Below are 13,072 nucleotides of genomic sequence, written 5' to 3'. Positions count from 1 at the left end.
GCATGGGGAGGGGGCGGTGGCGACCGGTCACGTGACCGGGGGCCTGGGCTGGGGTCACGTGGCGCGGGAGCGCGCGCCAGCGGCGGGCGGCGGCTCTTGCCGCCGCGGTCACGCGGGGAAGGGCGCGCCGCCCGCGCTGGGCGGGGCTGCGGCATGGGTCACGTGATGCGGCGCGGCGGGCGGCCCCAGCGCTCCCCCCTTCATCCCCCCCTCCCCTTCCCCTCCCCCTCCCCTGTGAGAGGGGAGGGAGGGCAAAGATGGCGGCGGTGAGTTAGAAAGCGGCGGGCGGCGGGGCCAGCGGCAGAGACTTCCAGGAGCAGCCGCGGGAGGAACGTGAGCGAGCGAGTGAGTCCCGCTCTGTCCTTTTCCCCGGCGCCAGGCCTGCTCGGCCGCCCCGGGGCTCTCCCTGCGCGGTGGGGCCGCCGCGGCGCCCCCGGGGGTCCGCTCCTCAGCACCGGGCGGCGGCGGGGCCGTGAGAGGGGCTGTGCAGGGGTGGGGGGGCCGCTGTGCCGGCAGTCAGCCCCGCGTCTCGGGGCCCGCGAGCCTGGGGCGGGCCGCGCCGTCGCCGGGGGTCCCCGGTGGGCTGGGGGCGCTGCGCGGGGGCGGGAGCCGCCGCCTCGGTGGGGCCGCCGCTTCCCCGGCACTCGGGGAAACTTTGCGCCTGAGGGCGGAGGGGTGGAGGGGGAGCAGCGAAACCCCCCCGGCCCTGGGGAACCGCTTCGGGAGCGGCCGGCGGCGCGGGGGTGGGGGGCGGCGGTGGGGGCTGCCCCCCCCTCTCTCCCTCCCCTCCCCTCTCTCCCTCCGCCCTGCTTGGGCAAAATGGCATCGGGCCGGCGGCGGGGCCGCGCCGCCGCCTTTGTGCGCTCTTTGCGCGGCTGGGGCGATTGTTTCAGGTTTGAAATGGAGCCGCTCTGGTGAAACGAGGCGCGGGGTGGGGGTGGGGTTGATTTATGGTGCTTGAGTGGCCCCGGTGGCTGCCGCGAGCCGTCACCCTTTCGCCCTTCCCCGCCATCCCGATGCTGTTAAAGGCTTCTTGAACGCGGTGAAGGGCTGAAAACACAAAAGTCGTGCACGGGACACAATTACGCAGCCAATTCTGCCCCAACCCGGAAGTTTATGTCGCGAACACGTGTCGGTGGAGAAGGTGGCGAGGCCGGCAGCCGGGACCCCCCTCCTCGCCCCCCTGGGGCTGGTCCCGCCGGCTGCTCCCGGGCAGCGAGCGGCGGGGCCGGGCGGCAGCGACAGAGCCAGCCCCAAAGTCCAGCCACTCGCCGAGCGCGCCTCGGACACGGGTTGCTAGGGTGAGTAACTGTTCAACAGCCGAACGCCCTTATCCTCTGAAAGGGAAGGTTTTTCCTCTTTTTTTTTTTTTTTTTCCTGGTTGTCCCATCATTATTTTTAGCTGACCAGGTGCCACACTGTGTCTGAGAGCATCAATCAGAACTCCTGTGCTCTTCCCCCCGTACTTACAGTCTGGTTTTCAGATGCCTGATACGCCTCAAAGATGAGGCAAATCATTTAAACACTTACCAAAAAACCCCACCACATTGAATTGATGCCTTGGATAACTTCAGATTGCATGGTTTGTTGACATTAATAATTTTTTTTTACTTGCTCCAGAGTTAATTCTTAACTCAGTGATAGACTGGTTTTAGAGTACATAGGTTGTGTCTGGATTAAAATTACTTAAATACATCGATGTGGACATTTTGCAAGCTTTCCCCCCTTCCCCAAATTGAAAAGCTATAGTTGATGATGTAAAGCAAAGAATTTACTATGGCAGAAGTTGTGTAACAGTGTGACATTTGGATTGTTTTTCTAGATCTTCCTTAGCAGCGTGATCTATTTGAACGCAATCTTAATCTTAAATAAGATGTGGGCAGTTTGTCTTGTTGCCCAGACAAGTTGTCTGGTGTCAAAACTGGCTGATAGCTGCCCTTAAAGCTACCCAAGTGTAGGTAGCAGATGTGGTTAATATGTTTCTTGTGCCTTGAGGTACACCTACAACTGACTTCCAGGCCAAAACTTAAGGGTTCTAGTGCTTGGACAGGGATTGCTCCTACCCCTTCTAGGTTTTTATTTCTTGAGCTTTCATCACTGGCTAAATATTACCTCCAACTATTTGGTCTGAAATGTGATTTCATGCTAAGTCATTGCATTGATCAGTCTCTTCATGTTTTGAAAATTTTGAAAATGTTCTGAATTTTGCATTTTCAGAACGTGTGTCCTGAGTTAGAGAGCTTTGGGGCAGAGTTGAATATCACAGGATTATCCTCAACTGTACCTCACGTCCTTACAAGCTTTGACTTTAGAGAGGGAAACAGTATTTGAAAAACTAGTGGGTTTTTTTACAGGATTGGAATAGTTTTTGCAAAAATCAATAGTTAACTTTGTTTATTTAAATGGAATGGTAACTACTAGTCTGGACGTTAAAGTACATAAGGATAGGCGAGTTCAGTAATTAGTGTTTTACTCTTTGATTGGATGGTGACTGGAGAGGAGCAGAAGGGCTTGGGTTGGTTGGGTTTTTTGTTTGTTGTTGTTACCCAGGTTGCCTTCTGGAGCCAAAAGCTGCGAGATGAGCGGAACCCATCTGGATATCCAGAGAATCCCGTTGTGTGGGATTGGGGGTTAGCAGCCCTTACACCACTGTTGGCGAGAGGCTGGAAACAGAGCCCTGACATTTGCAGGTTGCTGGGAGCTCACAGTTTAGGCAGCTGGAGAATTTGGGGGCTATATCTCTTTTTCTCTACAACTTCAGTATTTGTGTGGTATTTTAAATGGCTTCCAGTATAGTTCAGGTGACGTGCTTTCCACAGAAAGCCAGTGGGAAAAACCCTTCCAATAAAAGGAGAACAAGAGTTGCTTAACTAAATGAGCGTCTCAGGCCAGGCATTAAAACCTGAGTTTGCAGGTTGGGTACGCCACAGAGGCCAGATGTCTGAAGGGTTTGGGAATAGCTGTGTCTGCTTGATTGTGATGTTTGATTTAGGCGAAGTTGTGATGCGAGAGTTGATTACAGTTTTTAAAGAAGTGCTTTAGGTATACAGTGTTACAACATGTAACTCGCAAGCCTAAAAATCAAAAGCCTTTTCATTGTTTAGGATTCTACCATTATTTTTCTTGGGGGAAACGAGAGCAGGTTGCTTGACATGTGTTTTAGAATCTTTCTCTTTTTTTTTTTCTTTTTTTGTTTTGCTTCTTTGTACTAAAGCTAAAATGGAGGGAGAGAGCCAGGTTGGCATGGATACATGACATAATATTAAACATGGCATTCTGCTTTTGTATCTTTAAATTGGAAATTATTTACATAGTGTGCAGTGGCAGAAAAACTGTCCTTTTATCAAAGTTCTAGGCTATATTCCTCAGCAGAAGAGCACCTGACAAAAATGCTTGGTGTGTTTTGATAGTCCTCCTTGAAATGGCAGCAGTTTGTTTTTTTTCTCAATAGGAAGAAAATAATTGATATACTGCTGTGGAAATTTTATAAATACATCTTTTTAGTTTTATCTAACAGGTTCATTCTTGCTCAGTGACATTGGACAGCCTGACTAAACATAGACAACCTTATCTGCAAGATTCTGTGTGCTCAAACAGTTCTTCGACTGGTGAAACGCTCAGGGAACAGCTTGTAATATTCACAACTTTTTTATAAGTATTTTCTTTTGGAGGTTTTTAAGCTGTGGCAAACAGGTCCTTATATAGTATTGCCAAGGCTGGGCTGCAGAGCTTGATAAAGTCACTTTCACTTATGTTAACTAAGGAGCCTCCTACCTTGTAAGATTATGGAGCTGTTTCAGCTTGATAACATTTTAGGCTTGACTAGCATATGTCACAAAAAATAAACTAAGCTCTCACAGTGCAGCTTCTCCTGTACTTTTTTTCCCCTCCTCATTTAACGTCCTTACTAAATTAAAATGGTGGGGGTGAAAGGGTAGCAGTGGTGCTTGGAAGTTTCACAAAGCCTAAAATTGGTGCTAAGTATTCAGTGTGACTTTTAATGTAAAAATTCTAGAAGTTCGGAATTCCTTTTGTTTCAGTTTCAAACAATGCAGCTTTGTTCCTAGTGTACAGAAACAAAATAAGTGAAACTAGTCAAACTTTCATTGTCCCAGCTGTCTGACAGACAAATGAACAATTGCTGTTGTTTTACTTCACTTCTTGCTGGATTGTTAGCAACTTCTAATTTTTAAGACTTAAAATTGGGGTTAGTGTGAGAGAGATGCAGCTGGGGGATTTCCTCTGTGAAAGCAGCCCTGCTGAGAAAGGGGATGCCTCTAAACTGGCTCTGTTGGGAATTGTAGGAATTCCTACACTAGTTTCTATCACTGGTCATCTAGGAGTACTTTGAAGTAAGCAATTAGAGTATTACTGCTATGAATGTTTTTTCTGAACTCAGTCAAATTGTCTTAAGATAGCCAAGCCATCACGCTTTTAATAGCTAAAAATGTCGAGGTCAGTGTCATCGTGGATGTGTTAACCCTGACTTGAAGTGACTAGATAGGTTGTGGCACCATCTTAGGGCGGTTGGGGGAAGATTTGTTTTCGTGTGGTGTTGGCGTGGGGGGTTTTTTCTAGCTTTAGTTTTGCTTTGAGTCTCAACTTCATAGAAAGGCCTTCTAACATGGCAAGAGTAGGCTGGAAGTTATCTTGAGTAATTTTTTTGTCCTAGTTTTTATTTAAGTAAACAGCCCCAAGCTTCTGGTTTTCCATACCTGTAATCAGTACAGCCACTTACCTCTCAACGAAGTTTTGGTCGTACCTTGTTTTAGAGATGGTGTGATCAAACCTACGTGCAGACTAAATAATGACACAACTGACAATTTTTTCCTTTGTATAAGGCATTTTTTATTTGACTGTTGAGCAAAGGTGTTGCACTATGTGGAAGAGTGCTCATGCCTCTTTTCCTGAATTGATACTGTGAAATTACAGTTGTAAAGTGTTTGGGAGCTGCTGCTTTGCCAGGGTAAGCGGTGTTAATTCCCCTTCTGTGGAGAAATTCACCTTCAGTGGCTGTTCTGAAGAGCCTAATACCAAAAGTACTGATACACTAAAACTTCATTTGCAGACTTAATCTTTTTCCTCACCTGTTTCTAATTAGTAAACAATGTTGTAAGCTTCAAAACTTGGATATGATGATTACTGTTAGTATTTTAGTCTGATGAAAATTAGGATTTATCCTACCCAATTATTATATATGTGTAGGGCCCTTTTTTTGAGACTGGAGGCTTAATCCTTCTGAAAGGTAAAGCTAACGATCTGTTCTTACTCATTTTTCTTGACCCGTTCAGGGTTCTAGGAGACAGGCTAGTGGGAGGTGACATCCTTTGAAGGAGCTGCCGTGTTAATTAAATCTGCTAGATGTCTTAATATTTCTTAATACTTTCTACGGCTGATAAATTGGCAGAATGGCCTGGTTTGTAGTTATCTGATCACCTCAAATGCCTCTTAAAAAAAAGTAGTCTAGTTCTGACACAGCAAGTGGTGTTTAATGGGACTGCATGTGGTCAGTAGCCGTCCCACCAATTAGTTTGTTGCTTTGGTATTCTTTTGGATGGTACAGTCTTGAATGCTTAAAAAAAGAGCATCTTCCCCTGTGTCCCAATACCTTACATCCACCACTTCTTGCGGTGCCACCATCTCAGTATTAGTCCATTAAAAAGAAAGGTTTCTCTCTACTATTGGACAGACTAAAAATAAGAAGAATAAGAATTAAGTGCCTGAGGCTTAACTTACTACAGGAATTACCTGTTCTGTCAAAAGTGCTAAGTAATGTGTCTGACCAAGCAGCTGGATGTGGCTTAGCTGTGCATGTGGAGAAGGATAAGCAAGTGAATGCTCTTTTGGAGTTTGTGAATGAGTGTATCTAAAATGCCAATAAATATTTTTGTCCTCCTGCCTGCTTTAGAGTAGGTGTTCAGCTTTGTTATTTTTTGATGTTTTGTTACCAGTGGGTGTTACAGGGGGTGTGGAGAATAAATGAAGTGAATTTTTACTTGCGGTGTAGCTTAGAATATACAAGGAATAGCTCAAGTTATGTGGGCTCATCAAATTTTTGTCCTAGTACCGGGGCAAATGGGCTTCCTTCTTAAGGAAGCAAAGCACATTATCCTCCCTCTTCATCTCAAAACATAGTGTTTGGCTTTTTTGTAAGTTTTTAGACTGTCTAGAATAGCTTTTTGAAATTAATTTTGCTTGTCCTACACATAAAGGAGTCTGTGACCTGATGTTAGTGTCCTATTTAATATGTAGTTAACATACTATTAATCGAGGAACACTTGTTCTTCCCGGTGCACAAAAACAGAATTTCTCCAATGAATGAATTACTACCTAATGTAATGGCAAGCAAGAAATAAAAGCTGTTTTTATAAGCTTTTTATCGCTAACTTGTTGTTACAAGATAAACTAAATGAGTTTTAATTGTGCTTCCCTCCTGCAGCGTGCTTCACTGACAAAGGCGTATCATTAGCATAATACAGTCTCACCATTTCTGCCTCTTGGTATTTCTTATAATGTTTAAAAATGTAATATGATGAAAACTAGAAAAGGCATCTTTTTTTCTTTTCACGTTTATGGATGTGATAGCATTTTGTGTAGTAAACTGGTTCATTCTTCTGGGTTCTAAATCCAGTGGGTATGTTGAAAAGATTTTTAAAAAACAAAACGGAGGGAAAATGTACAAATGAACAAAAGAGCTGGAGCAAATCTAGAAAGTGGAAACTCTGTATACAAGAGACTGCATGACATATGCTCCTAAATCCAGGAAAGGGAGCTTTAAATATGAGTGTGTGTGTATGAAATAAATCAACATTAAATCTAACTTGTGTTTATGGTTCTAATTTTTTTAGAGATGGTGGAGCCAGGACAAGACCTGTTGCTTGCTGCTTTGAGTGAGAGTGGAATCAGTCCAAATGATCTATTTGATATTGACTCGCCGGACGTGGTTCTTGCAAATCCAGCACCAACTCCAGCTGTTCAGCAGGTTAAAACAAGAACATAGGTGTTTGCTAGAGGACAAAAGAACTTGCACTTGATGTATTTGTGGGGAGGAGGGTGGTGTCTCTGTAGCAAATGGTTAAAGAATGTGGAGCTTTCATAAACTTCCTGCTTCACAGTACTGAGACTGGAAAATGACTTGCTAATTAATTTTAAACTTTTACATAAAAAAGCAATCTGAAATACACTATTTAGGTCAGTATAAACATAATATACTTAACTTCTGAGCGTTAAATGGGGGCATGCTGTCATGAGTCCATGAAGAACTCTAATATGGAGTCTAGCTGCTCTCCTATAAATGTGTAAGAAGAGTAATATGGTGTGTAATCTCCATGACAGCGGTCAGTCTGCAGGAGTGTAACAGTTTCAGACAGACTGGGAACAGCACTGTGTTGCACAGTGGCATAATAAAACTATTACACTTCTACCACAGTTAACTAGCAAGGTGTTGTATGTTTAAATTCTTTGAATATGAACTCAACCACATGATGATTTTTATTTTCATATATGAAACCTTTGTTCGTGAACACAGTTAAGGACTTCCCCATTAACTTCGTTTTTTTTGGGTGGATCTTTAGTCTTAAGGGTTTTTTCTCTGCTGGTGTGAGTCTTTCCTCATGCTTGCTTTCTCTCCTCTGCAGTCAGTGCCACTTAGTGCATTAGAACTAGGCTTGGAGACTGAGGCCACAGCTGCTGTGAAACAAGAACCAGAGACCGTATCAACTCCAGCCTTATTAAATGTTCGGGTAAGAACTGGTCCTGTCAAATTTTTAAGTGTACGTGTGGTGGGTTAACCTTGGCTGGACACCAGGTGCCCCAGAGCTCCTCTGTCGATCCCCTTCCTCAGCTGGATGGTGAAGGGGGGGAAATACAATGAAGGGCTCACGGGTCAAGATAAAAGACAGGGAGATAAGCAATTACTGTTATGGGCTAAACGGACTCAACTTGGGGAAATTTGTTAACTGGCAATAAATTGAACTATGGAGGAGGATAATGAGAAATAAGAACAAATCTAAAAATACCTTACCCTCCACCCCTCCCTTCTTCCTGGGCTCAGCTTCGCTCCCGGTGTAATCACACATTGTCTCAGCCATTCCTTCATCGTGCTTGTCCCTTGCTCCAGCAGCTCCTTCACAAACTCTTCCAACACGAGCCCTTCCCACGGGCTGCAGTTCTTAATGAACTGCTCCGGCATGGGCCCTTCCCACAGGGCACAGTCCTTCACAAACAGTCTGGGTCCCCCAGATGACTGCAGGCCCTACCAGCAGATGTGCCCCAGCCTGGGCTCCTCTCTGCAGGGTCACTGCAACCTTCGGGCATCCCCCTGCTCCGGTGCGGGGCCCCCCTGGGCTGCAGGAGGATATCTGCTCTGCCATGGGCTCCATGGGCTGGGGGCACAGCCTGCCTCACTGTGGGCTTCACCACAGGCTGCTGGGGAATCTCTGCTCTGGTGCCTGGAGACCCTCCTGCCTCCTCCTGCACTGGCCTGGGGGGCTGCGGAGTTGTTCCTCGCATGTTTTAGTTCCTCTCTCCCAGTTGCTGATTACACAGCAGTGTTTACTCCTCCTTAAATGCTATCCCAGAGGCGCTATCACCATCGCTGGCTGGCTCGGCCTTGGTCCGCAGCGGGTCTGTCTTGTAGCAGGCTGGCACTGGCACTGTTGTACGTGGGGGAGGCTTCTGGCATCTCACAGAAGCACCCTGGCTACCAAAACCTTGCCAGGTAAACCCAAGACTGTATATTAGTACAATGTAACAAAAGAGGTGGGAGCGTAAAGTGCCAGTTGGCCATCATCTCAGTGTTGTTTGTACTGAGACTGTGAAACTTGGTGTACCTGTGGGTTGATAGAATTTGTATGACAAGGGACACAAAAGAGGAGAAAGCAGTATGCAGAAAAACATTTTGAGGTGTCCTGTGTGCCTTTTACTTCTCCTGCATGCAAATTCTGGAGATACATGGGCTGCGTAAACTTGACTCCTGTACCTGAACCATGTACCACCTTTTCTAGCTGCAGGTAACTGAGCACCGTAGTCATGGCGGTTGCACCTGAACTGAGGATACAAAAAGCAGGTCTGCAGAAAGGTGCATGTAGCATAGTGTGTCTGAAAGCTGCACATACACTTTAAGTAATCCAAGCTGTTTGCTCTGACAGTTGTCCAGCTACTTGCTCTTCAGCTCAGGGTTCCCGTACCTGCAGTAGTTGTGTCTTGTACCTAGGTGATGAATCCTTCATTCTGTTTTTTTAATTTCCTTTCCCTTACCTGAAAATAAAATTTAAAATACTGTTCAAAAATACTTATGGCAATATGTTGATAGATGCTTCTTGCTCAGACTGTTGCAGCACAGGATAATTACTCTAGCATCCTCAGCATGTTATGTGAAGGCATTTCTTATTACAAGTGTCTTTGAAAACTCGTGATTCCTGTGCTCTAGATGAAAGGCAAATAAAATCTGTTTTTTCCTCTGTCTTCTGAAAATATCCCTGGTTCTTTGTTGCTAGCAACCACCATCCACCACGACCTTTGTGCTGAATCAAATAAATCAGCTTCCAACTTTGGGGACTACAATAGTGATGACAAAAACAACACCTGTTACAACTACGAGGCAGACTATCACTGTAGCAAAAATCATTCAGACCAGCACAACTACTCGACCCTCGGTTGCAGCACCAGCAGTTCGCAATGCCTTGACCACGACACCTTCAAAGGACCAGATTCAGCTGAAAGATCTGCTGAAGAATAATAGTCTTAATGAACTCATGAAGTTGAAGCCACCTCCTAATATTGCCCAACCAGTAGCAACAGCAGCAAGTGAGTGTTCTTTTTTCGTAATTACAGTATTTTGAACAAATAGTGAAACAATGTAATGTGAAGATCTTTGTACATTTTGCAGTTTCATTGATCAGTAGAATATCACAGTAAAATGAAATGTGCCAGAAAACCTGGTAGATTCTATTCTGACTTCAGTAGTGCTAGAATTCAGGGTGAAATGATACAAAATGACAGGTTTAAAAAAAATATTAAGGTCTTTATTTACTGCAAGGAATGAGGCAAATGACATTTTAGGTTACAGCTGGCAAATTGGTAAAACTAATTCATGGACATGACTGAAGTTGATTTCGCTATCTTCCTTGAGTCTACATCCGTTTTTGTTCTGATGTATACCTGCTGTGGAACTATGACTCATAAATACTATATTTCTTTTGGCACCTTACAAACTAGAGTTGTAGTACATACTAGTACTCCCGTGGTAGGGTGTTCCTGTAAAACATCTCCTGAGAGAGAAAATCTCTGTCCCTGTATGTTTCATGGGAGGCATCAGTTCTATTGTTTAAAACCTTAAGTCCTAAAAACTTGCTGTTTGTTTCCATCTTGCTACTTAAATGTGGCGTTGACTTTAATGCTGCAAGTATTTTGCTACCACACTCCAAATCTTCATAATGTGATTCTTTTCATAGTCTTTCCTGTATGTTATTTCGAATATGTGAACAGCTTACAGGGTCAGCTTTATGTAAGGGAAAAGCTGTATGTGGGGGGGGTGTGTGTGTGATTTGATTCTTTGAAGTCATTCTAGTTTTAGCATGAGGTTAAGATCAGACCAGTTGAGTTTGAAAACATCTCTGTTGCAGCTTTTTCTGAAAGGTACACTGGATTTTACTGGATTACTATGTTTTCATTGCCTCTGAAATAAGATTTATTACTTCTATAGGCGGGATTGGAAGTAACCTATTTTTTCATATGCAGATAGTTCGTAGTAAATGAAACTGGCTGTTAGGAAGTAAATGAAACTGGCTGTTAGGACTGAAACAAAAAGCATGTGCCTCCTTGTTCCCTTGCTTTCTGTTACGGAGTGGTTGACAAAAATGGAAGTTGAGACACCAACTGAAGTTGGGGCCAGGGGTGAAGGGAGTGAGGAAGTGGACGGGGAGGAGGTTTTAGAGGACTGACTTACCCGCTCTGTGCTAAATGAAAACCCACAGAAGCACATAAGTAAAAGATACCAATACCCAATAGCTGTTGTAGTGGCATAGCTGCAGAGAACAGTTGAATCTGTAGCTTCTGTATTAAGTGAAAAGCAGACATGCAACTTCTAGAACTGCTGTATTTCTAATGTTATTGGTGTGCTTGTGCTTCTGGATCTTTCTTTGTGCTTATAAAGAAATAATTGGTAAAATGCAGAAATTTCAAGGGCAGGGAAGCTCTTGGAAGGAAACATCATCTTTTCATGTAATTCAGGCAGCAGGAATTCTAGATTGGGAGATACTAAAAGGTTAAATTATGCAGGCTCTTTGAGGAAAACTTTATTTGTGCAATTGTCTTAATTGTTTTTAGGGGAAATTATGTTAAATTTATTGCATGCATTGACTGTCAGCATGATGGAAGCTTGACAGCTGCTTTCAATGTTTTAAATCTATCCTTGTGTAAATTTTTTTAGTTCTGTTGTGAGCCCTATAGCCAGTTGTTTCCAAATGTGGCTAAGGACAGGAAAGTTAATAAACAATCTTCTTGAAGGATCCTGTTAAAAACTTCTAACAATTGAGTCCAAAGCGTTGACTTTTTGTTTTACAGAAGTAATCTTAGTTTCTCCTAAGCTAGTAAATGTCACCAGACCAGGTAAATTAATTTCTGTTGAAACACTGGGCTTTCTGGTTTGTTGTTAAACTTCAAAGGCTCACAGGATGGAGTATTTCTAAATACTATGCATAGATTTGGTAATGGTCCAGAATACTTTTTTTTTTAAATATTGAAACAAATACACAGCTGTTGGATGTGGTGGGTGGTATTGCATGGGAAGTTTGTTTCCTTCAAAGAAGGAACAGGATTTAACTCCTTGCTCAGAGGCTTTCTGATTTGGACAAAAATACTGATTGTGTTCTTGAAGCGTCAGTGTGGTACTAGACATTTTAAACTTCTCTTCCAGCTCATTAATAGGTAAGGATGTTAGTTTTGATGTTTGGAGGGAATTTCTGTAAAACACAGCTTTTATTTTGTAGCCGATCTAAGCAACGGTGCAGTGAAGAAGGAGGCTTCCACAAAAGAGGTAGCAAGAATATGGATAAATGATATTAAAATGAGAAGTTTTTCACCTACTATGGTAAGTCATACAAATTATTAATTTGCCAAATTAATGTGTATTTTATTGGCCACACCACCTGTGACTGGTTTCAGTTGTTATACATGCCTTTTGTGTGGTAGAATTATCAAGTGCATCTGCTTGTTCGAAAGGTTGGTTTCTCCACTAGATGAATGCTTGGTTAGATGACTAAAACAGCTGTTTAGAGCAGACTACCGATATAGGAAATTACAAGAAATGTCAAGAAATTACTGTCCTTAACAGAACCTGATTGTGTGGCCAAAGAAGAGTGTGCTGCAGTTAGAGCTGATAAGCCTATCATTGCTCTGTGTTTTAAGACATTTTCTTAAAATATCCCCGTTTGTATAACTAGCAAGGAGGAAACAAGACTTAATCTAGCATGGTTGATCTTCTGGGCAGCTTGATTTAAGATATAAATTGAGTATCATTGGATTTCGTAAATGTAATAAAAGTATATTCTGATGCTGTAAACATTTCAATTTCAGCATTTTCACTGATAGCTAGAATCAAGTTGAAGTTTGTGATGAACAGTGCTCTTTAGCAACTGGCGAAGAGAAGCATTTTTGAGATTACTTTTTTGTATTAAACATTAAATTAGTAATTGTGAAATTTTTGATTTGTCATTTAACGAGTACTTTAAAAATATTCATATACTTACAGTGACCAAGATCACGGTAAAAAATGGATGGCTGTTAGGTTTTGGAGGATACTGGATAGAACTGTGGCTATTGTAACTATTCCCAAAGTTGTGAAATTACATAGTGAATGTGAAACTGCAGGAGGCTGCATGGGAGCACTTGAAAGTTAGGTTTTGGGTGTTAGCTAGCTGTTGTGTGTTTAAGGCAGTTTTCTTTAAGTCATAGTTTGGATTTAATACACTGTTGGAAGTGTTTCTTTGGAAATTCTGCCTATGTGAGTTTGGAGTACTTGAATCTCCTTGCAAAAGAGAGGAAGTTCCCTGACTTTGTGTCTTTGTTTAAA

General features: G+C 43.3%; 1 protein-coding gene across 2 annotated transcripts in view; it reads left to right on the top strand.

Moving 5' to 3' along the window:
- Positions 1-213: 213 nt before the first annotated feature.
- The window catches only part of SBNO1 (strawberry notch homolog 1), a 35,447-nt gene continuing 22,588 nt past the window's right edge, over positions 214-13,072 (top strand). Inside the window, exons 1-5 of one of the 2 annotated variants that reach the window (XM_040610824.1) lie at positions 214-345; positions 6,849-6,982; positions 7,638-7,742; positions 9,498-9,807; positions 11,991-12,091. In XM_040610824.1, the coding sequence (XP_040466758.1) occupies positions 6,851-6,982; positions 7,638-7,742; positions 9,498-9,807; positions 11,991-12,091 (648 nt within the window). In that variant the 5' untranslated portion in view covers positions 214-345; positions 6,849-6,850. Of the gene's footprint in view, positions 346-866; positions 1,302-6,848; positions 6,983-7,637; positions 7,743-9,497; positions 9,808-11,990; positions 12,092-13,072 lie in introns of those variants that run through there. The other variant, XM_040610829.1, reaches the window with a different exon arrangement.

Source organism: Falco naumanni, chromosome 1 (genome assembly GCF_017639655.2).
Source record: "Falco naumanni isolate bFalNau1 chromosome 1, bFalNau1.pat, whole genome shotgun sequence".
Taxonomy (NCBI): domain Eukaryota; kingdom Metazoa; phylum Chordata; class Aves; order Falconiformes; family Falconidae; genus Falco; species Falco naumanni.
The sequence above is the reverse complement of the archived record's forward strand: the minus strand, read 5'-3'. Positions and strand labels throughout refer to the sequence as shown.